At 37.2% G+C, this 25,922-nt stretch overlaps 1 protein-coding gene across 1 annotated transcript in view; it reads right to left on the bottom strand.

Annotated features, from left to right (window-relative positions):
* Nucleotides 1-25,922, bottom strand: part of NUP107 (nucleoporin 107) — a 66,474-nt gene that overhangs the window by 27,918 nt on the left and 12,634 nt on the right. The window contains exons 5-8 of the mRNA XM_074226098.1: nt 14,488-14,632; nt 10,863-10,966; nt 1,862-1,989; nt 335-383 (exon numbers count right to left, since the gene is read on the bottom strand). Of these exons, the coding sequence (XP_074082199.1) occupies nt 335-383; nt 1,862-1,989; nt 10,863-10,966; nt 14,488-14,632 (426 nt within the window). The remainder of the gene's footprint in view (nt 1-334; nt 384-1,861; nt 1,990-10,862; nt 10,967-14,487; nt 14,633-25,922) is intronic.

Below are 25,922 nucleotides of genomic sequence, written 5' to 3'. Positions count from 1 at the left end.
GGGCTTCTTTCAAGATATAGAAAACAGAATTTAAATCCCCTCCACGCCCCCCAAAAAAGAATTTAAAATCCCAACATCACTGAGAAATACTTCCCCAATTCTTTTTTTTTTTTTGCAAGGCAAACAGGGTTAAGTGGCTTGCCCAAGGCCACACAGCTAGGTAATTATTAAGTGTCTGAGACTGGATTTGAACCCAAGTCCTGACTCTAGGGCCGATGCTTTATCCACTACGCCACCTAGCTGCCCCTACTTCCCCCATTCTGAGGAAATCTTCAGCAAAAAAAAATTAGCATCATTCATTATTTAACACTAATCACAACATCTTAAGACTTACAGCAATTTCAAATGCATTTTCTTCCTCTAGTACAGATTGTATTCTGTCCCTACAAAAAATATGCATAAAAAAGAAAGTTTATAATTCATATTTACTTACCTAATTCTTAAAACATACAAGAGAAACTCTAATACTTGTTCAGATCATTAGATGTTCAAATGATTCAACTATATGTTAAATACATTATGCAATAATATAGTGAATATCTGGTCTAACCTAATACATACTGATGCCTAAGAACAAGACAACTGATATTTTATTAAAAATTAAAACTAGTATGTTTTTACTGCTAATAAGATTCTTGATTTGATATTATTTTATCCTCCAATGTTCAAGAAACAGGTGCCATAACACAATTAGTGCGCTACCAAAAATTTATAACCACATCTGAGTCTTCCATAGTCCTGAGCTTTTGCTTGGTAGAGAAAGAGGTAGAGAGATCCTGAGGCCTAGTTTATACATCTGGAGGCTCAACAGGCCAAGAACCCTTCTATGCTGTCAACTTAAACATTTAGTGTGCTGTGATTTTTCATGGTGAGTATTGTACTACAAGCAAAAAAAAAAAAGATTGAGAACTAGTACTCTAACGTAAACTTTCAGATTTAAAAACTACACTTATGTGTTGTATATTTTATATGGTTTTGGATGCAAAGCAATGGCGTAATGGTTGTATGTAAGAGTAAGAAGTGAAAAATTAAATAAATATGGAGCCATTTGGAAAGACTTACATGAATTCATGCAATGTCAGAGTCAAAATAACAATAAATGCAATGACTGTAACAATGCAAAAAAAAAAACCCCACAAACCATTTGATGTTTTTGTTTTTGGGGGGTTTTTTGTTTTAGGTTTTTGCAAGGCAAATGGGGTTAAGTGGCTTGCCCAAGGCCACATGGCTAGGTAATTATTAAGTGTCTGAGACTTTGAACCCAGGTACTCCTGACTCCAGGGCCAGTGCTTTATCCACTGCGCCACCTAGCCTCCCCAAACCATTTGATGTTGTCAAATTATAATGACAAGAGTTGGCTCTAAAGAAAAGAGATATGACACTTCTCCTTGGTAGGGGAAAGGGAGGTGCTTCACCAGTGTCGAACACTGTATAAAATGCCAGAATTTTTTAATGTACTGACTGATTTTCCTGATTTTTTTTTCTATCTTCCTCTGAAAAAACAAAAAGCAAAAAACTTTATTATAAGGGATAGCTTTGTGGGAAGGGTGAGCTGGAGGGTTAAAGTGGGAAATGTAGCAGATGTAAAAAAAGCTAGCAATAAAAATAAACAAAATGAAAATTAATAGCAAAGCTTCTTCATTCCCAACTCCATTTCTGGACTTTTTTGGTTTTGGTTTTTGTTTTTTGTGAGGCAATTTGCCAGGGTCACACAGCCAGTAGGTCTAGTGCCTGGGATCTGCTTTGAACTCAGTTCCTCTTGTCTCCAGGGCTGGTGCTCTGTCCATCCCTACTCATTTTAAATCCAAATATGATTTGCTATTTATTCTAATCTTGTCTATCTATATCCATGGAACTTTACCTGTAAAGAGATGATAACAGTCTCCATGTTACCATCTCCTGCTGAAGAAGCCAAAGCACACTGGCTGTTTTTGAAAACTTCTGTAGCCCAGGTGTTGCTCTGCTCACTATTTTACCTAATATATTCACCTGAAAGGAAACAGTTGCATACCAAGATTATACCATCTTCTGCCAGAATGACTAAGAATTTTCTATTAATCCATGAGCTCACAAATATTATTACATTACTAATTGGCCTAATGACACAAGTGTAGGTTTCATAAACATTCACCTTAAACTTATATTGAACTTCCCTTAAATGCATTGCATAAATTAGAATGAGACAGTACCAGTCTGGGACAAAGGCTTTCTTTACCAAATATGCCTAATAATATATGTTCAAAATACATAAAGATTCCATTTTTTTCATTAAAAAAGTGTATATTAAAATATTCATAGCAGCCCTGTTTGTGGTGGCAAAGAATTGGAAATTAAGTGAATGTCCTTCCAATTGGGGAATGGCTTAACACAGTGTGGTATATGTATGTCATGGAACACTATTGTTCTATTAGAAACCAGGAGGGATGGGAATTCAGGGAAGCCCGGAAGGATTTGCATGAACTGATGCTGAGCGAGATGAGCAGAACCAGAAAAACATAACAGCAACATGGGGGGGGGGTGATGGCAAACCTTGATGGACTAGAACATTCCATTAATGCAACAACCAGGGACAATTTTGGGCTATCTGTGATGGAGAATACCATCTGTATCCAGAGAAAGAATTATGGAGTTTGAACAAAGACCAAAGACTATCATTACCTTCAATTTAGAAAAAAAAAAGTATCTTATTATGTAATTTTGTTATCTCTTATTCAGCTCAGATCAATGTATTCTATGGTAACAATGTAAAGACAAACAGAATGCCTTCTGTGGGGGGGTGGGGGAGGGAAGTAAGAGTAAGGAGAAAATTATAAAACTCAAAATAAGTAAAAACTTTCTAAAAAAATTGTATATTGCTTTTAATGAGTAAAAATGTTCTGTCACTCTCTCTTTTTTAAAAGGATTTTGTAAGGCAAATGGGGTTTAGTGGCTTGCCAAAGGCCACACAGCTAGGTAATTATTAAGTGTCTGAGACTGGATTTGAACCCAGGTACTCCTGACTCCAGGGCCGGTGCTTTATCCACTGTGCCACCTAGCTGCCCCAACCATCACTCTCTCCTAATCAAGAATGAAAGAAAAATGAAATTGTTACAAATTTATAATCAACAAATCCCTGCATGAATTGTCTAAAAGACAAGTATGTAATTATGCATACATACATGTATGAAATGTATTATAATGTAGTCTAAGTATGCGTCTCAATCTGCAGTTGTGTCACTGCTCAATCAGAAGTAGCCTATTTCATTCTTAGTCCTCTGGATTCATGGTTGATCATTTCTCTGATGAGAGTTCCTAAAGTCTTTCATGTCTATCTTTACTATATTGCTGCCATTGCATAAATTGTTTCTACTCACTCTACATCAATTCATATAAGTCTCTCCATATTTCTCAGAAACCATCCATATCTTTTTTATTTCTTTTGGCACACCAGAATTCTAGGATTTCTATATACTGCAATCTATTCAGCCACTCTCCAATTGTTGAGCACTCCTCAGATTCCAATTATTTTTTTAAAGATATTATTTATTGGGGCAGCTAGGTGATGCAGTGGATAAAGCACCGGCCCTGGAGTCAGGAGTACCTGGGTTCAAATCCAGTCTCAGACACTTAATAATTACCTAGCTGTGTGGCCTTTGGCAAGCCACTTAACCCCATTTGCCTTGCAAAAACCTTAAAAAAAAAGGATATTATTTATTTAGAATTTTACAATTTCCCCCCCATTCTTGCTTCCCTCCCCCCACCCCCCACAGAAGGCAGTCTGTTAGTCTACATTGTTTCCATGGTATATGTTGATCTGAGTTGAATGTGATGAGAGAGAAATCATATCCTCAAGGAAGAAACATAAAGTTTAAGGGATAGTAAAATTACATAAGATAATTTTTTTTAAATTAAAGGTAGGTAATAAATAGTCTTTGGTCTTCATTCAAACTCCACAATTTTCTCTCTGGATACAGATGGTATTCTCTATCGCAGATAGACAAAATTGTCCCTGGTTGTTGCACTGAATGGAACGAGCAAGTCCATCATGTTTGATCATCACCCCCATGTTGCTGTTAGGGTATACAATGTTCTTCTGGTTCTGCTCATCTTGTTCAGCATCAGTTTATGCAAATCCTTCCAGGATTCCATGAATTCCCATCCTTCCTGGTTTCTAATAGAACAATAGTGTTCCATCACATGCATACACCACAATTTGTTAAACAATTCCTCATTTGAAGGACATTCACTTAATTTCCAATTCTTTGCCACCACAAACAAGGCTGTTATGAATATTTTTTATACAAGTGATGTTTTTACCCTTTTTCATAATCTCTTCAGGGTATAGACCCAGCAGTGGTATTGCTGGATCAAAGGGTATGCATACTGTTGTCCTTTGAGTGTAATCCCAAATTGCTCAGCATTATATACATGCTAACAAGTATTCTTCAACAATTCTATTATTTATAAAAATATAAAATATTCCATTATTTATATATTATAGAATTATCACATAATTCTATAGCAATAACAATAACTCCTCACAACCACCCCATTGGGTAGGCAGTTCCAGTATTGTTGTCCTTTTTCAGCTGAAGAAACTGAGGCACAGGAAGGTACCCCAATTCCAAACAGGTCATAGGCCTCTAAGAAAACTGAGGTCTGTTTGATCATTTGTAAGTCCATGTCCAAGCTCTCCACTACTTTACAGAGCTGGCTTCTAAATCATGTGTGATTCTAACTGTGGTTCCCCATATTTGAATTCTTTCTTTCTGGATGCTTGCAGTATTTTTTCTTTGACTTAGAAACTTTAGACTTTGGTTCTATTATTCCTGGCAGTTTTCATGTTGGGGTTTCTTTCAGGAGTTAAGTATATTCTATTTTACCCTCTGGTTCTAGGATATCTGGGCCTTTTTCTTTTAAGGCTTTTTTTTTAGTAGTTTTTTTTTTTGCAAGGCAACTCCTGACTCCAGGGCCAGTGCTCTATCCACTGCACCGCCTAACTGCCCACTTAAGACTTTTTTGATCATGGTATTCAGGTAGTTCTTGATTCTTAAATTTTTTTTCCTTGCTGTATTTTCCAAGGAAGTTGTTTTTGCTATGAGATATCTTACATTTGCTACTAATTTTTTTAATCTATTTTGTTTTAATATTTCTTTTTGTTGCATGAAGTCTTCTATTTGGTCCTTTATAATAATCAGGGATTTTCTTGCTTAGGCCAGGTTTTGTATCTCTTGATTCAGGCTATTAATTACATTTCTAATTCTTTCTTCTACAGCTCTCATTTTTTTCTTTTTCCTCAAATGACCTCATCTCATTGATTAAAATTTTTTTAAAACAACAAAAAGGCTCTTGCTTCATCTGCAGACAATAATTCTAGTTGAATTTGTGCACAAGTTGTGCTTTTCTTTGAGGTTTTATTTGTAGTTATTTTGAAGACACTCTTCTGCATCTGAGTCTCAAAGTGCCCCGGTCATCATAATAGTAGGAATTCTTTCTTTTGTTTGTTCGTTCTTCCAATCAACTTCTTGACCTCAATCCTGATGTCAGGATCAGGTTTTGTACATGACTGAAGAAAAGGTCTGAGGTGATTCTGCTACTGTTTTTGAAGGGTAATGAATATTCTATTTTTCTAGCACCCCAGGGATGCCTTAGTGTGGGGATCTGCAAACTATCAAAGCTCCCAGTCTAATCCAGGGAAAGGTTCTCTGATTGCTGCCCCTCCCTGGTTTTAGTTTGGATGTGAGAGTTAACAGGTCCCCTCCTCAATCTTACATGGATCTAATGCAAGCAATTGGATAATCAGCAAAGACATGGCCAATTGGCACCCTTTTGGTGCAGTTTGGGACCTCCTCTTGCATTGATGCAAGTTTCTACTGAGCAGTACAGTGCTGCATGTTGTGTGCTCCCTGTCCTCAGTTTCTGTAGTTCTCTCTTCCTATGTTAACTTGAGCTCAACAAGTCACTAGGACCTTTTTGGGGGGGAGGGGGAGGAGGCTGGCTCCGCCTCCATAACTATATCTAAACAAGACCTGATAAATTGAATATCTCAGCATAGTTTATGGCAAATAGCAAATGCTTAGGACATGTTATCTGGTATCAATAGACACCCAGTACTACTTTTTAAGGTTCTCTCAGGAGAGGTAACTATCACTGTAAGAATATAAAATTATTGAGCAACTGAGATGAAATGGAAAATTCAGCCCAATTTTTTTTTTAGGTTTTTGCAAGGCAAATGGGGTTAAGTGGCCTGCCTAAGGCCACACAGCTAGGTAATTATTAAGTGTCAGAGGCCAGATTTGAACTCTGGTACTCCTGACTCTAGGGCTGGTGCTCTATCCACTGAACCACCTAGATGCCCCCAATTTAGCCCATTTTTGAAAGAAAAAATTTTAAGGAAAAATATGACTGTGCTACTTAAAAAATAATCTAAAGAAGTGAGATAGAATAGTGGCCTTTTCTGGAAAGGGTGTAGACTAGATATGCAAAGCATATTTAAGAATATAAACCAAGTTAAACAAATGGTTGGAGGTTTTTATTATTCATTAAAAACCTGAAAATATAAATGCTTTTCCTTCCTTTCCATTTCCTTTTTATTTGGGGGGGGGGGAGGCAAGAGGCAGGGGGAGAAAGTTTCTAGACCTGTGACTTCGTCAATATAGGAAACTCTCCAACCAATTGCAGACAGAAATGATTCTGCAACTTAGTCCTACAAAGAACCCAGAGGCACTGAGAGGTCTGATGATCAGCAATTTAGAGCTGGAAGGGAAACACAGAAGCCATCCAGTCTAATCTCATTTAAAAAATTAGGAAACTGAGACCCAAGGAGATTAAGTGAGCAGCCCACCACTGCACAAGCAGAGAGAGCAAGACAAGTCAGATTTGGGTTGAATGATTTGCTGACCCAACCAGTGAGCAATGGCCAGATCTTCCTGTCTGTTAAGTTGACCCTCTATTCACAATAGCTTGCTGCCTTTCTATACATTCTCAAAAGTTAGTTCTGAAAAATTCTCTTATCCAAACTGATTGATTTCACTAGCTAAAATTCCTTGTTTTACTGTATTATAAAGAACAATTTCATCCTACTTAATAAATTATGAAGTGATTTTTTCCACAACTCGAAAGTATTCATGTCATTATAAAATGTTAAGGGCAAAGACTATGTTTTATTACTTTTTGTGAAAACAATGTCTCTCACAAAGAGATTAATGAATGTGTTCATCTCAGTTGGTGAAAGTAAATTTTCCTTCTACAAGTCTTAATTTGCTAACATTCTTTTTTTTATTTAATATTTATTCTCATTTTGTACAAATGTTTTTTTACATTAATAAAATATTCTTGTTTAAGAGTAAATGAAATACCCCCTCCCCCCATAAATATAGACTTGCTTGAGCGATAAAGTAAAGGGGAGAGAAAAAAATAAAAATTAAAAAAAAATAACAGTAATAATTGTAGGTATGGCCAGGTAGTGCAATGGACGGAGCACCGGCCCTGGAGCCATGAGCACCCAAGCCCACATCCAGCCCCGTACACACAACAATCACCCAGCCATGTGACATGCAAGCCACCCCAACCCCACTGCGCTGCAAACCCCCCCCCCCAAAAAAGGAAAAGGAAAAGACCCAAAATAAAATAAGATAGTAATAATAGTAGGGGTGGCTGGGTAGTGGACAAAGCATTGGCCCTTGAGCCAGGAGCACCCGGGTCCAAATCCGGCCTCAGACACCCAACAATCACCCTGCTATGCGGCCCCAGGCAGGCTACCCAGCCCCATTTGCCTTGCACCCTCCCCCCCAGAATAATAATAATAAATGTGCTTCAGTCTGTGTTCCAACACCAACAACTCTATCACGGGTGGATCACATTCTTTATGGTAAGTCCATCACAAAAGTTACTTCCATATTTTTCCACCATTGCCATTGCTGATCGCACCTCCCTTCTTTTGTATTTCTCCACTACCATGTACTATATTTCCTCTCTCCTTTCACTCTGACTCTGCTGTAGGGTAGCTGAGTGGCACAGCAGACAGATCCCTGGCTCTGGGGCCAAGAGGCCCTGAGCCCCACTACCACCCCTTAGGCCCAGCATCCACCTGGCCCTATGGTCCTGGACAGACCATCCAATCCCAGCCCCTTGCAAGAAGTAAAAAAGAAAATGTGTTATATTTGACCACTCTCCCCCCATGGTCCATCCTCTCCTCCATCACTCACATCCCCCTCTTCCCCCTGTCCCCACCTCCTTATTACTCCAGATGCCTATACCCCATTGAGTATATATGCTGTTTCCTCTCCTAGCCACCTCTGATGAGAGCAAAGATTCCCTCATTCCCCCTTGTCTTCCCCCCCCTTCCATATCATTGCAATAGCTCATTGTAATAAAGAAAAATTTTATTATATGAAATATCTTGGCCTATTCCCCCTCTCCTTTTTCTTTCACCCATTACATTTCCCTTTTTTCTATTGACTCCATTATACCATATTTTATTTTCAAATTCAGCTTTCTCCTGTGCTTCAACTATAAAAGCTCCCTCTACCTGCTCTGTTAACTGACAAGGTTCATATGAGTATTATCAGTGTCATTTTTCTATGTAGGAATACATGCAGTTCATCCTCATTAAGTCCCTCATATTTTCCCCCTCTCCTCCAATCTCCATGCTTCACCTGAGTCCTGTATCTGAAGATCAAACCTTCTGTTCAGCTCTGGCCATTCCAACAGGAACATTTGAAATTCCCCTGGCTCATTGAAAGTCCATCTTTTTCCCTGAAAGAGGACATTCAGCCTTGCTGGGAAGTTGATTCTTGGCTGCATTCTAAGCTCTTCCGGTATATTATATTCCAAGCCCTACGAGCTTCCAATGTAGTTGCTGCTAAGTCCTGTGTGATCCTGACTGCAGCTCCACGATATTTGAACTGTGTCCTTCTGGCTGCTTGTAATATTTTCTCTTTGACTTGGGAGTTCTGGAACTTGGCTATAATATTCCTAGGGGCTGGTTTTTTGGGATCTCTTTCTCAGGTAGATCAATAGATTCCTCTCCATTTCTATTTTGCCCTCTGCTTCTAGAATATCAGGGCAATTTTCCTGTAGTAATTTTTTGAAAATGATGTCAAGGCTCTTTTCCTGATCATGACTTTCAGGTATTCCAATAATTTTTAAATTATTTTTCCTAAGTCTGTTTTCCATATCAGTTGTTTTTTCAATGAGATATTTCACATTTTCTTCTAATTTTTCATTTTTTTGGTTTTGAAGTATTGATTCCTGATTTCTGGTAAATTCATCAATCTCCCTGAACTCTATTCTTTGTTTGAAGGATTTGTTCTCCTCAAGAGTGTTCTTATCTCTTTTTCCATCTGGCCAATTTTGCTTTGTAAAGCATTCTTCTCCTCAATAACTTTTTGAACTGTTTTATCCATTTGACCTAAGCTGGTTTTTAGCATGCTATTTTTTTCAGCATTTTTTTGGATTTCCTTGACTAGGCTGCTGACTTCATTTTCATGTTTTTCCTGCATCTCTCTCATTTCTTTTCCCAGTTTTTCTTCCAACTCCCTCATTTGATTTTCAAAGTCTTTTTTGAGCTCTATCATAGTCTGAGCCCAATTTCTGTTTTTCTTGGAGTCTTTAGATGCAGGAACTTGTGCTACCTCATCTTCAGACTATTTTGATCCTTCTTGGGCTCATATACAAAATATTTCTCAATGGTGTTTCTCTTTTTTCTTTGCTTGCTCATTTTCCCCCAGCCTAAACCTGGTTTTGGGGTGCTTCCTGAGCTTTTGGGACACTCCTACAAGGGTCTCAGTGTGTGAGGCTCTGTCCTCTCTCCTGGTCTGTGAATGATCATATGCGCACCCCTCTGCCACGGGGCTGAGGTGGGTGGGCCCTGCTGTTCTATTGGGGGGGGGCCTAGACTACAATCAGGATCTGATTGTGGTCAGAACCCCAGAGTACTGTTCCAGGGGCAGAGGACAGAGCTCAGCAGTCTCTCTTCCCTCCCTTCCCTATGTTCAATCGGCTCATGCCCAGCCTGCTTCTGTTCCTGGAACTTGGCTATGCTGGACATGCTGCTCTGTGTGCCCTGAGGGCTGGGCTTCATGTGCTCGCTCTGGCAGGGGTCCCCTGCTGTTCCCCCAATTTGTGCCTGGTGCTCCCTGGGGTGTAGCTCAGGAAACTCCCCTGCTGCTGTGAGCCGTGGCTCCCAGTGCCCTGGGGCTGCCTCCGGGAGGCTGAAGTTCTTTGGCTCTGACAAGCTGCCCCTTCAACCCCAGGGAGCAGAGATTTTCTGCTCTTTTCCAGGTTACCTTGAGTAGGAGAACTGCCGCACTGGGTCCCTCTGTGGGTTCTGTCTCTCAAAAATTTAGTTGGAGTCCTTAGCTTATGAGTTTTATGAGAGAGTGCCTAAGACACAATCAGTTCTTGTTACCATCTTGGCTCCACCCCCATAACATTCTTAATCTTGCAAGTTCATTGATAAAAATTTTATCTATTTTATCTATTTTATTCATACAGTCATAAAAAAGATTGTGAGGGTAAACTGTTAGGTGTTTCAGATATGAATCCCAGGGAATCCTCAAAGTAACTACTTTGGAAATTTGCTTTAAAAAAATCAACTAATAGATAATTATTATAAGTCACTGATTAATCTCTATTTTCAAGTCAACCTGAATCAAATCACCTTACATCAATTTTTTAAGGCTTTTCTAAGCTTCATCTCTAACTCTTTCTATGATTTATCCTGATGACTGGGGAAGGAGAATGATTTCCTTATCTAATGGAAAGGTAATTGCACAATAACTTTATTCATAATGTGCTTCTAAGATTAAGTGAAATATTACTCCAATGTTTTAAATAACAAAAGTACATGACTTAGGCAACATAAGAATAGAACCACTTACCTGACTATCACAAATATTTTCATATTCTTCTACAAGCTCAAAAACTGTAGTTGAAGTATGCTTCAGAAAAGTATGCAGGAAGTCAGAATACATACTCATTGTTGCTAAAATATATCAAAAAGAAAAGGAAGAAAATAGTGCTGAGTGGAATGCATTGCAGCAATTTGATTTAATAACATGGAAACTTTTTGGTAACAATTAATTACTTAGGAGCAGCTAGGTGGCACAGTGGATAGAGCACTGGCCCTGGAGTTGGGAGAACCTGAATTCAAATCCAGCCTCAGACACTTAGTAATTGCCTAGATGTGTGATCTTGAGCAGGTCACTTAACCCCATTGCCTTAAATAAATAAAAATTTTTAAAAAACCAATTAATTACTTATCCTAGTATAACATTAAATAATCTGACATTTTTCTTTTCTATTTGACTTGTCAAGAAAATGTAGGGCCAAATTTTAAAAAATAAATTATACTTTATTTCAACCTTTTCAAATCAGAAATCTGAGAAAACTCTATGTCCTTTTAGAATACATAGGCAGTGAAAGATAAGATAGGTAAGTTCAGCTGTCTGAGGGGGAAAATGGTTATTATGAAAACCTCAGATAGCATTTTCATACCTGTCACCAGGTCATTAATGTCTCATAAAAATGAGACTTTTAAATTAAGATTTTAGATAGTAAGTATGTGAAGAAGAAAAACCAATAATTCATTAAAACATAAAGAGCAAAGAAAAATTTATTTCCTCCCAAGGAAAATGACAGTTAACTTGGAGTCTATAGAGTATGAAATGTTAAGTCCTTAAGGATAAAGACTAAGCAAGTTAGTGAAGAGGCAGAATTATATAGACCATGAATCAGGGTGCAAAGAAGACAGAGATTCCAGCCCTGGCTTGGATGTGAAATGGCTTTGTGTCCTTGGTTTCCTCAGTTATAAAATGAGGCCTAAATGATCTCCAAAATCTCTTCCTAATCTAATTACAAAGATTCTAAATTAATTTAGAACATTGAATATAAACTAAAAAAGGACAAGAAAGTCACTACTAGGACATCCTCTCATGCAAAGAAGATATTTATAATAATATAATATAGAACATAAACGGGGAAACTGAGTAACTTTCAAAATTAACAGAAATTCATTTCTATGGTGGGCAGCTAGGTGGCACAGTGGTTAGCATGCCGGGTTTGGAGTCAGAAGATTCATCCTGAATTCAAATGTGGTCTTAAGACACTCACTAGCTAGGTAGCTTTGGGCAAGTCACTTAAAAGAGTTTGACACAACTGAATGACTAAACAAAAGTTTCTAAGATGCCTCATTATTATAAAATAAATTTGCATTGATTTTTTTGATTATGCATCACCTATATTTCCACTGTACTCCCTCTCTACCCCTTTCTCAGAAAGCCATCTTTTATAATTACAGAATGAAAGGGAAGGATAAAAATTAACCAAAGTATAAGGGAAAAGAGTATTAAATGCATTATTCCACATCTATCATTGCATACCCTTAAAAAGAAATGTCTTTCTCCTTTGGGGCTGGAATTTTGAAGTTATCTATTTTTCATTGTTCTGTTGCTATTGTTCTTTTCATTTACATTGTTGTAATCATTATAAATACTGTTTTCCTGGTTCTGTTTACTTCATCTTGTATCAGTTCAAATAGAAGCACTTTCATACTTCTCTGTATTTATTATATTCATTTCTTACACCACAATATTACATTCATGTACCACAATCTGTTTTACTGTTACCTAATCAATGGGCTTTGACTTTATTTGCACTTATTTGCAAACACAAAATATTGTTACTAATGTATGCAAGGCCTTTTTGTTACTGACCCTAGAGATGTATATACTCAGCAATGAAATCTCAAGGTCGGTGACCATGAATGTCTACATCTCTCTCTAAGCCCAAATTGTTTACTAGATTGTTTGAAAGATTCAACAATGTACTGATATGCCTCTCTTTTTCCAACACCTCTTTCACACTGATCTTTGAACTTTGCTTGCTGTTTCAATTTGCATTTTTTTTTAGGTTTTTGCAAGGCAAATGGGGTCAAGTGGCTTGCCCAAAGCCAAACAACTAAGTAATTATTATGTGTCTGAGGCCTGATTTGAACTCAGGTACTCCTGACTCCAGGGCTGGTGCTCTATCCACTGTGCCACCTAGATGCCCAATTTGCATTTTTTATTATTAATTAGCTTATGATTGAAATAATGACTTTATAATGACTTTATATGGTTGTTAGTAATTTGGAATTGCTTTGAAAACTGTTCATATCTTCTGACTATTATTCTACTGGGGACATAATTTCTAAAAACCAAATACTAAAGGTGTCTTCTACTGCCACCAAAAGGAACTGATATCATAAAGAATATATGGGGGGGCGTTGTGAAAGATTTTTCTTGTGAATACTTTTGTTAAAATTGATACACGATGGTAATTAGTACAGTACTGTTATTCTTTATTATTAATAAATGTGCTATTTTTTAAAAGTAAAAAAAATGGTGACTCCAATGGCATTGGTAATAAAAAAAAGTTATAAAAATCTTCCCAAATACATCTCCAGATTCTTTCTGCTTCCTGTCCTCCCAGCTTTCTTTATTTAATAAGCCTAGGCTGACTTTAATTCAGGGAATTTCTTCCTTTCCACTACCTTGTTTTTCTCTATTGTTGCTCGATATTTTCTGAGGATATGGTGCCCAATGTTTCATCCTCTTATTCTACAAGAAGAGAAAATCCAGGGCAGAATTACAACAGAAGACAGCTTAGCTTTAAGTGGTGAGGCTTTCCAGGTGGTTCTGTCTGAGGATGACACTGTACTGATGGCCTAAAGCTCCTGAAACACTGCAGAACCACCTTAAATCAGAGCTGAACCGCTCAAAGGTTACATGGCCTAGTAGTCCCAGAAGGCAAACAAAATTGAAGCACAAGACTGCTGGCCAGACTGGATATGTGATGAGATGGAGCCAGGCCATGAGCACAGGCACCTTAGACATCAACACATGGACACTCAAAAGTCTGAATATGAGAGGTAGAAAATACTCAAGTAACTGCCTACAATGTGCTGGCCAGGCAGCTAGAAGGAACTGACTGACTCTGAGCTCCATGGGAATCCATAAAATATTAAAAGATCTGCGTAACCTTTCAGCATGTTGAGTGAATTCTCCCTGTGGAAAATTTAAGAGAATATAAGGGCAATGACTGGACATGATGGGCAGGTGCAGATGACTCACAAATCTGCATTTTTGGAAGGAATAAGGATGGGATCACCAATCTATCAAAGTATAAAGCTTATATGTGATCCTCTTCAGATGGTCCATTTCCAGGAATAAGCTCCATTTCCAAAATCCTCATTAATTTAATCAACAAAACATAATGATGAAGTTTTGTTTATGTCTTAAGATCCCTACTCCTACCTTAAACTCCATGTCTGCACAGGGACCCTGTCTTAATCTAAACTCGGTATTTTTTCAATACTTAGCATATTGCTCTACACAAAGTAGAAACTTAAAAAAAAATAATTTGTTGAAGGAATAAAATTTGTGAAATCTGAAATGTGTGCTTCATTAATTACTCCTAAGAAAACCAAATCTACATCATCACAAATCAAAGTCAAAGCCACTTTACCAGCTTCTCCAGGATCATCCTCCCGTAGCATTACAGCACTTAAAGTGACATCTTCTGTCATACTGGAGGGATCTGTGTTTGTGAAGAGGCCTGAGCGTTGTGGGGACAATGTTGCTGTCCAGTTACTCTCATCGAGATTACTAACCTTTTAAAAAAAAAGAGAGAGAAAATAATTTAAGATAACATAGTTGAGAGATTAGAGAATTAAAACTGAGACCTAAAGATTACTTAAAATAAACTTGGGGATTTTATTTCCCACTTTCAAAACTTTTATTTGACACCATATTAGAAACACAAATTAGAAATGGAAAGACAAGGAAGAAGTATTAGAGGGATTAATAATGGAAATGAAGAGCCTAAAGTCTTTACTGATGACATGATAGTGTAGCTTTGTCAACAAAAAAAAGTGTGAATGAGATTAATTCACAAAAAATATTTGGTAATGAATCTAGTTAGACTCTCCATGACTTGTGCATGTGCAGTTATAAAATTATAGGAACTGGTCGGCCAAGATGGCGGAGAGAAGACAGGCACAGTTCTAAAGTCTCTTGATCTCTTCCCCATCTATCACATGAAACAAACCTCTTAAAGAAATCCAAACCACAAAACCCAGAAAGAAAAGCCAGGAGAAAGAACATCTACCTCAGGATTTGTCTCCCACAGCAGCCTTGGCTGAGTACCAGCGGGTGAGTCTGGGCTCAGAGGGAGTATCAGCCCCGGATCAGCCAGATTAACAGCTGAATTGGAACTGGGAGTCTGAGGGCCTGAGAGCTGGACCTGCTGGATCAGCGGTGGGGCTGGACGAAAGGGGTTTGGGTCCACGGGGAAGCAGAGGCACTGCTGTTGGTGCTGTCCCCCTGGAGCTTGGGGAAGGGGCTGCGGGGAGAGGTCTAGTGCAGGAGAGCTGCGGACACCTTCGCTGGGCTCCTCAGGTCTGAGAAAATCTGAATCCATGCCTACACTGCACTGAGGCCTCCTCCAAAACGAACAATTGCAAACTACTTCTGCCTCAGGCCCAGGTGTGTGAACAAAAGAACCAGCCCAGCTGAGGAATGACCTCAGGCCAGGGTAAAGCCCACCATTGATTGAAGGTAAAAGAATTCAATAGCTCCAATTCCTTCTCTCAAGCAAAGGGAGAAGGCCTCTCAACCAAGGTCACAGACACTCCAGAGAAAGCAACCAGTGGCCAGCCAGAGAAACTGCACTCAGTAAAGCCTTTAGCAATCCCAAGCCCAGGTGAACCAGCCCCCCCCCCCCCACTCAAGGTCTTAGCATAATGACGAAGGGTCAGCGGAAAGGTGGATCCATAGAAAAATTCCTGGAAGGGAAAGACCCCAACTCAGAGAGAACTAGAACCTCTGAGGAGAATACAATCTGGTCTTCAGCACAGAAAGACTTCCTTGAAGAAATAAGGGAGGAGCTTAAAAATTTGGGAGAGACAATTAATACCTTGCAACAAGAAAACAAAACCTTAGAAAGTACAATTGGACAAATACAAAATGAGAATAATTCTCTCACCTCCTCAATCAGGCAAATGCCAAAATAAATTAATTCTCTCAGAACTTCAATTTGTCAAATGGAAAGCTCTTTCAGAAGTAGAATTGACCAATTGGAAAAGGAGTTGCAAAAGGTTAATGAAGAAAACTCCTTCCCCCAAGAAAGAATGGAGTCTACAGAAACTAATGACTCCATGACACAGCAAGAGTCAATTAAACAAAATCAAAAATTGAAAAAATAGAAGAAAATGTAAAATACCTCATCAACTAAACCACTGACCTTGATCAAGGAGGGGCAACCTGAAAATTATACGACGTCCTGAAAATATTGAAGAGAAAAACAGCCTGGACGTAATATTACAGGATCTAGTGATAGAAAACTGCCCTAATATCATGGAATCAGAGGGCAAAGTAGTTATTGAAAGAGTACATCGATCCCCACCAGAAAAAGATCCTAAAATGAAACAACAAGGAATTTTGTGGCCAATCTCCAGAACTATCAAATAAAAAAGAAAATCCTGCTAGCAGCCAGAAAGAAACAATTTACATATCAAGGACCCACAGTAAGGATCATGCAGGACCTGGCTGCATCAACATTAAGGGATCACAGGGCCTGGAATGAGATATTTCAAAGAGCAAGGGAGCTTGGAATGCAGCCAAGAATCTACTTTCCCACAAAAGCTGAGCCTTATCTTCCAGGGGAAAAGATGGACATTTAACGAAATGGAAGAATTCCAAAAATTTCTGATGAAAAGACCAGAGCTAAACAGAAAATCTGGACATCAAACAGGAGGTTCAAGAGATACAGGAAAAGGTAAAAAAAAAAAAAAAAAAAAAAAAAAGGGTGGTGGTAAAATGAAAAAAAAAATGGAATCCAGTAAGTTGAAACTGGCTATATTCCAGCATGGGTGGGGGGGGGGGGGGGAGATTCTCATAAATCTTGAGAACTGTAACTCTAACAGAGAGAATATACCTAGCCAGAAATGATGGACATTCATGACCTATCCATGAGACAGCTACCTAAAGAGATGTAACTGGCTTTAACCCCACTTGGGAGAAAGACCCTAATAACTCTCAGGAATTTTGACTCTATTTGATAGAATATACTGAATTAGATGAGACAGACACTCAGAATTTTCTATGACATAGAATGATCTAAAAAACACTACCTCCTTAAAAAGGGGGGACAGGAAAGAGACTGGAGGAGGGAGGGGATTGAATGGGGTAAATCTCATTACACTAAGAGGTAAGAAAAAACCTATGGTAATAGAGGGGAAGAAGGGAGCAGATGAGAAACACCTGAATCTTCTTCTCATCAGACTTAGCTTAAAGTCAACCTACACATACTCAGTTAACTTATAAAACATCAAACCTTTCAAGTATTAAAAGGGGAAAAGGGGAGGGGGGGGGAATGGAGAAAGGGAAGGGGAGTGGGGGGGGAAGGGGAAATAACAAAAGGAAGGGAAGGGAAAAGGGAAAGAAAGGGGAGGGTGTGATATAGGAGGGCAAACACACTGAAGGGGGTGGTATTCAGAAACAAAATACTGGGGAATATGGATAAAGGGGGGAGAAAGGGGGAAAAATACAAATGGAGGGAAGATAGCACAGAGGGCAATAAAGAATTAGTAATCATAACCTTGAATGTGAATGGGATGTACTCTCCCTTAAAACGTAAGTGAATAGCAGAGTAGATTAAAAACCAGAATCCTACAATATGCTGCTTACAAGAAACTCATCTGAAGCAGAGACATACATATAGAGTAAAGGTAAAAGGTTGGAGCAAAATATATTTTGCTTCATCTGAAGTAAAAAAAGCAGGGGTAGCAATCCTTATCTCAAAGCAGCAGCAAAAATAGATAGCGTTAAAAGAGATAAGGAAGAAAACTTTATCCTCCTAAAAGGTACCATAGATAATAAAGTCATTTCAATATTGAATATATATATGCACCCAGTGGGACAGTACCCAAATTCTTAGAGGAGAAGCTGAAAGAACTACAGGAAGACATAGACAGCAAAACTCTACTAGTAGGAGACCTCAACATCCCACTCTCAGATCTAGATAAATCAAATCATAAAATAAACAAGAAAGAGGGTAAGGAAGAAAATAGATTGTTAGAAATATTAGATATGGTGGACTTAGGGAGGAAACAGAATGGGGATAGAAAGGAATATACCTTTTTCTCTGCAGTACATGGAACTTATACAAAAACTGAACATATACTAGGACATAAAACCTAATGACCAACTGCAGAAAGGCAGAAATAGTGAATACATCTTTCTCAGATCACAATGCAATAAAAGCCATATTCAATATAGGGCCGAGGAGATATAGACCCAGAACAAATTGGAATAACCTCATTTTAAAAAATGAGTGGACCAAAAAACAAATTATAGAAAGAATTAACCATTTCATCCTAGATAATAATAAGGAAACAACATACCAAAACATATGGGATTCATTCAAACCAACTCTCAGGGGATATATTATAGCTCTAAATGCTTACACGAATAAACTGGAGAAAGAGGAAATCAATGAATTAAACATGCAACTAAAAAAATTAGAGAAAGGACAAATCAAAACTCCCCAATTAAACACCAAATTAGAAATTCTAAAAATTAAAGGAGAAATTAATAAAAGCAAAAGCAAAAAAGCTATTGAATTAATAAATAAAACCAAAAGTTGGTATTATGAAAAAACCAATAAAACTAATAAACCTCTGGTCAATTTGATTAAAAAAATAAATTAGAAAACCAAATTGCTAGTATCATAAATGAAAAAGGTGAACTCACCACCATTGAGGAGGAAATTAAAGTAATAATTTGAAATTATTTTGCCCAACTCTATGCTAATAAATTTGATAATCTAAGTGAAATGGATGAATATTTACAAAAATATAAGTTGCCCAGGTTAAATGAAGAAGAGATTAAATACATAAACAACCCTATCTCAGAAAAAGAAATTCAACAAGCCATCATTGAACTCCCTAACAAAAAATCTCCAGGGCCTGATGAATTCACAAGTGAATTCTACCAAACATTTAAAGGACAATTGGTTCCAATTCTATATAAACTCTTTGGAAAAATAGGGAAAGATGGAACTCTGCCTAACTCTTTCTATGAAACCAAAATAGTGTTGTTACCTAAACCAGGAAGAGTTAAAACAGAAAGAAAATTATAGACCTATTTCCCTGATGAATATAGATGCGAAAATCTTAAATAAAATCTTAGCAAAACGATTACAACAAGTAATCACTAGGATAATACATTATGATCAAGTAGGATTTATTCCAGGATTGCAGGGTTAGTTCAATATTAGGAAAACTGTTAGTATACTCAATTATAAAAACAACAAACCCATCAGAAATCATATGATCATATCAATAGATGCTGAAAAAGCTTTTGCCAAAATACAGCATCCATTCCTATTAAAAACACTAGAGAGTGAAGGAATAAATGGATTATCCCTTAAAATAATTAGCAGTAGCTATCTGAAACCATCAACAAGAATTATATTCAATGGGGAGAGGCTAGAGGCATTCCCAATAAGATCAGGGGTGAAACAAGGGTGCCTATTATCACCACTACTATTCAATAATGTATTAGAAATGTTAGCATCAGCAATTAGAGAAGGAAAAAGAAATTGAAGGAATTTGAATTGGGAAGGAAGAGACAAAACTCTCACTCTTTGCAGATGACATGATGGTCTATCTAGAGAATCCCAAGAAATTATCCAAAAAACTACTGGAAACAATTGGCAATTTTAGCAAAGTTGCAGGTTATAAAATAAACCCTCAATGTTAGCATCAGCAATTAGAGAAGAAAAAGAAATTAAAGGAATTAGAATTGGGAAGGAAGAGACAAAACTCTATTTGCAGATGACATGATGGTCTACCTAGAGAATCCCAAGAAATCATCTAAAAAACTACTGAAAACAATTAGCAATTTTAGCAAAGTTGCAGGTTATAAAATGAACCCCCATAAATCCTCAACCTTCCTATATATGACTAGCAAGAAACAGCAGGAAGAGTTAGAAAGAGAAATTCCATTCAAAGTAACCTCAGATAGTGTAAAATACTTGGGAGTCTATTGGCCAAGACAGACTCAATCTTTTTGAAAACAATTATAAAACACTTCTCACACAAATTAAATCAGATTTAAACAACTGGGCAAATATCAACTGCTCATGGATAGGTAGAGCTAATATAATAAAAATGACAATTCTACCAAAACTAAACTATCTGTTTAGTGCCCTACCAATCAAAATTCCAAAAAATTACTTTAATGAGCTAGAAAAAATTGTAAGTACATTCATATGGAGAAATAAAAAGTCAAGAATTGCCAGGAACCTAATGAAAAAAAAAATGCAAAAGAAGGTGGCTTAGCCCTACCTGATCTAACATTATATTATAAAGCATCAGTCATCAAAACTGTTTGGTATTGGCTAAGAAACAGAGTGGTGGACCGGTGGAATAGACTAGATGTAAAAGCAGGAGATGATTATAATAAGCTGCTGTTTGATAAACCCGAAGAACCCAGCCATTGGGATAAAAACTCCTTTGATAAAAACTGCTGGGATAATTGGAAGTTAGTATGGAAGAAACTTAGATTAGACCAACACCTAACACCCTTTACCAAGATAAGATCCAAATGGTTACAGAACTTAGACATAAAAAACAATACTATAAGCAAATTAGAAGATCAAGGACTAGTTTACCTGTCACATCTATGGCAAGGGGAGCAGTTCATGACTAAGGAAGAGTTGGAGAACATCACCAAAAACCAATTAGATGATTTCGATTACATTAAATTAAAAAGCTTTTGCACAGACAAAACCAATGTAACCAAGATCAAAAGAAATGTAGTAAATTGGGAAACAATCTTTACAACTAATGATTCTGACAAAGGACTCATTTCTAAAATATACAGAGAACTGAGTCATATTTTTAAAACAAAAAGCCATTCCCCAATTGACAAATGGTCAAAGGATATGCAAAGGCAATTTACAGATGAGGAGATCAAAGCAATCCATAGCCATATGAAAAAATGCTCTAAATCATTAATTATTAGGGAAATGCAAATTAAAGCTTCTCTGAGGTACCACCTCACACCTCTCAGACTGGCCAATCTGACTAGGAAGGATAATGATCATTGTTGGAAAGGTTGTGGGAAATCTGGGACACTACTACACTGTTGGTGGAGCTGTGAACTCATCCAACCCTTCTGGAGAGCTATTTGGAACTATGCCTAAAGGGCAACAAAAATGTGCATACCCTTTGACCCAGCAATACCACTACTGGGTCTATACCCTGAAGAGATGAGGAAAAAGCATAAAAACATTACTTGTACAAAAATATTTATAGCAGCCCTGTTTGTGGTGGCAAAAGAATTGGAAATCAAGTAAATGTCCTTCAATTGGGGAATGCCTTAGCAAACTGTGGTATATGTATGTCATGGAACACTATTGTTCTATTAGAAACCAGGAGGGACGGGATTTCAGCGAAGCCTGGAGGAATTTGCATGAACTGATGCTGAGTGAGATGAGCAGAACCAGAAAAACACTGTACATCCTAACAGCAACATGGGAGTGATGTTCAAACTTGAAGGACTCACTCATTCCATCAGTGCAACAATGGGGAACAATATTGGGCTATCTGCAAAGAAGAGTACCATCTGTATCCAGATAAGGAGCTGTGGAATTTGAACAAAGTATAAGGACTATTCGCTTTAATTTAGAAAAAAAAAAAAGATAGCTTATTGTCTGATCTTATTACCTCTTAGAATTCTCTTTAAGGATATGATTTCTCTTTCATCACACCCAATTTGGATCAAGGTACAACATGGAAACAAAGTAAAGACTGACAGAGTGCATTCTGTGGGGGGGAGGGAAGCAAGATTGGGGGAAAAATGTGAAACTCAAATAATATCTTTAATAAAAAATAAATTAAAAAAAAATAAAGCATCAGTCATCAAAACTGTTTGGTGTTGGCTAAGAAATAGAGTGATGGACCAGTGGAATTGACTAGGTGTAAAAGCAAGAGATGATTACAGTAATCTGCTGTTTGATAAACCCCAAGAGTCCAGCCATTGGGATAAAAACTCCCTCTTTGAAAAAAACTGCGGGGGCAGCTAGGTGGCATAGTGGATAAAGCACTGGCCTTGGAGTCAGGAGTACCTGGGCCTTGGAATCAGGAGTACCTGGGTTCAAATACGGCCTCAGACACTTAATAATTACCTAGCTGTGTGGCCTTGGGCAAGCCACTTAACCCCATCTGCCTTGCAAAAAAACCCAAAAAACTAAAAAAAAAACCTGCGGGGATAATTGGAAGTTAGTATGGAAGAAACTTAGATTAGACCAACACCTCACACCCTTTACCAAGATAAGATCCAAATGGTTACAGGACTTAGACATAAAAAACAATAGTATAAGCAAATCAGAAGATCAAGGATTAGTTTACCTGTCACATCTATGGCAAGGGGAGCAGTTTATGACTAAGGAAGAGTTGGAGAACATCACCAAAAACCAATTAGATGATTTCGATTACATTAAATTACAAAGCTTTTGCACAGACAAAACCAATGTAACCAAGATCAAAAGAAATGTAGTAAATTGGGAAACAATCTTTACAACTAATGATTCTGACAAAGGACTCATTTCTAAAATATACAGAGAGTTGAGTCATATTTTTAAAACAAAAAGCCATTCCCCAATTGACAAATGGTCAAAGGATATGCAAAGGCAATTTACAGATGAGGAGATCAAAGCAATCCATAGTCATATGAAAAAATGCTCTAAATCATTAATTATTAGAGAAATGCAAATTAAAGCTTCTCTGAGGTACCACCTCACACCTCTCAGATTGGCCAATATGACCAGGAAGGATAATGATCATTGTTGGAAGGGTTGTGGGAAATCTGGGACAGTACTACACTGTTGATGGAGCTGTGACCTCATCCAACCCTTCTGGAGAGCTATTTGGAACTATGCCCAAAGGGCAACAAAAATGTGCATACCCTTTGACCCAGCAATACCACTACTGGGTCTATACCCTGAAGAGATGAGGAAAAAGGGTAAAAATATTACTTGTACAAAAATATTTATAGCAGCCCTGTTTGTGGTGGCAAAGAATTGGAAATCAAGTAAATGTCCTTCAATTGGGGAATGGTTTAGCAAACTGTGGTATATGTATGTCATGGAACACTATTGTTCTATTAGAAACCAGGAGGGACGGGATTTCAGCGAAGCCTGGAGGAATTTGCATGAACTGATGTTGAGTGAGATGAGCAATTACCAGAAAAACACTGTACACCCTAACAGCAACATGGGAGTGATGTTCAACCTTGAAGGACTCACTCATTCCATCAGTGGAACAGTTTTGGGCTGTCTGGAAAGGAGAGTGCTATCTATGTCCAGATAAGGAGCTGTGGAGTTTGAACAAAGTTCAAGGACTATTCCCTTTAATTTAGGAAAAAAAACCAGATATCTTATTGTCTGATCTTGTCACCTCTTAGACTTCTCTTCTTTAAGGATATGATTTCTCTCTCATCACACCTAATTTGGATCAAGGTACAACATAGAAACAAAGTAAAGACTGACAGAGTGCTTTCTCTGGCGGCGGCGGGGAGGGAAGCAAGATGGGGGGGGAATTGTAAAACTCAAATAATATCTTTAATTAAAATTAATTTAAAAAAAAGAAAACTGGGGAACAAGGTTGGGGAGGAACTTTTAAAGGGGTAGGTGGACTGGGATTTGGGAGGCTGAGGAGAGATGATAGGAAGGAATTTTGGAGGGGTGTGTGAATTGAGACTGGGGACTCTTGGATGGATTGTGAAGAAGGAGGTTGGAAGGATAAGAGTAGAAGATAAGCTAACTGTAAAAAGAGAGACTGAGAAAGAAAATAATGAGTAAAAATAAGATGGAGAGAAAATTACAAATAGTAATTAGTACTTTGAATGTAAATAGGAAGTTTACAGAAGTTTGTTTTGAATAGCAAAGAACTGGAAATTGCAGGGATCCCCATCAACTGGGAAATGGCTAAACAAGTTGTGGTGTATGGTTGTGATGGAATACTATTGTGCTACACAAAATGATGACCTCAATGATCTTAGAAAGGCAAGGAAAGTCTTGTATAAAATAGAAAAGAGTGAAGTGGGGGGCAGCTAGGTGGCGCAGTAGATAGAGCACCAGCCTTGGAGTCAGGAGGACCTGAGTTCAAAAAATCAAACCTCAGACAATAATTACCTAGCTGTGTGGCCTTGGGCAAGCCACTTAATCCCACTGCCTTGCAAAAAACCTTAAAAAAAAAAAGAAAAAAAAAAAAGGGAAAAAAAAAGAAAAGAGTGAAGTGAGCAGAATCAGGAGATGGTAACCATTTCTATGGTGGGGAAGAGGGAATCAAAAAAGAGAAAAAATTTACATAATAGTATGTTGTATATTTGGAAAGAATAGCAAGTTATATATGTAAGATTTTTATTTTCATGTGCATGTGTATTTTTTATTGTATTATGCTATGGAAATACTTATTTTCTTCTGTGAGGTGAAAATAAAATACATTTTTAAAAATCAGTGTTTGATATCCAGTCACTTGAGCATCATGCCTCTTAATTCTCATTAATGCTTTAACTTAAGTAATAGGCATAAGCAATATTAAAAATTCCATATTCTGTAAATACATTTAACATATTTAATATGCATAATCTATATCAGATTACTTGCTATCTTGGGAAGGGAAGGAGAAAAATCTGGAAATCAAACTCTTACAAAAATTAATGTTGAAAATTATTGTTACATGTAATTGGGAAAAATACTACTAAGTAAAAAATATTCCACATTTAACATTATAGTAAGATTCAAAATATTAAACAGTGATTAGTTCCATCAGAATTTCTGAAATTTCAGAAGAACATTTTATCATTTGAACAATGTCATAAATCTATTTTTTAAAGCAATGAAATAACAGGTATGTTTCAAATTATATCAGGCAGAAAAATTGTAAAGATATTCACATATACTTCAATGTGCTGAGGACCAGTTTAGCTATGCCTAAGGAGGCATAGTTTGACTATAAGGAACAGCTAACTATAAGAAGCTGAGTCTACATGGCAAGCTATGAACAATTGAATAATCATTTTTTCTGTTTTAAGGATATTCTTCTAAAATAAACTTTCAATGGAAGTAAAACAATATAATGGAATCAATAAGAAAAATGTTTTTGCCTAGTTAATGAATGATCATTAAGAATGATCAACAAGTAATATGTCATGAATAAATTTTTCACATACTCAACCAAAAGAGCAAAACAAAAGAGCAGCTGTCTCACTATACTTCTTGAAACAGAATGTGACAGATCTTGCCAAAATAAAACAATTTCACAAAAATGACAATAATGGATGATACAGTAGTTAAGGTTTGTAAAATCACTTCACATACACTATTTCCTTTGAACTGCAATAGTCCTGCAAGCAAGTTAATCCAAGTATTATTATCTCTATTTTACTGACTAGGAAATTGGGGCTCAGCAATGGGCAACTAAGTGACTAGTCAAGGTCATATAGCTAGTCAACATCAGAAGATTTACACCCAAGTCTTTCCTGACTCTAAATCAAGGACTCTTGCCACCATGGCGCTTCCTGAACATATGAAGATATTAGGTTTAAAAAAAAAACCCATAAATTTGTTTTGTAGTTCTATGGTTAACATTATTTTTTATTAGCTTAAAAACATTAAAACCATTCTTTAGGAAATACGAAGACCTCTGTCAGTTGAATTTGTTCAAAAGAGCCTCCGTCTCTTCCACAAATAATAAGCCAGAAATAGGTATCCTCAGATCTTTTCTTTGAGAACAATTTGCATACAACAAAATCAAGGTCCTTTAATTCATCTATGGACAGAGATAAAGGTTTTCAACAATTGTACTTAGAACTATTAAAAAGGTCTCAGTA

Source organism: Macrotis lagotis, chromosome 2, assembly GCF_037893015.1.
Source record: "Macrotis lagotis isolate mMagLag1 chromosome 2, bilby.v1.9.chrom.fasta, whole genome shotgun sequence".
Lineage (NCBI taxonomy): Eukaryota > Metazoa > Chordata > Mammalia > Peramelemorphia > Peramelidae > Macrotis > Macrotis lagotis.
The sequence above is the reverse complement of the archived record's forward strand: the minus strand, read 5'-3'. Positions and strand labels throughout refer to the sequence as shown.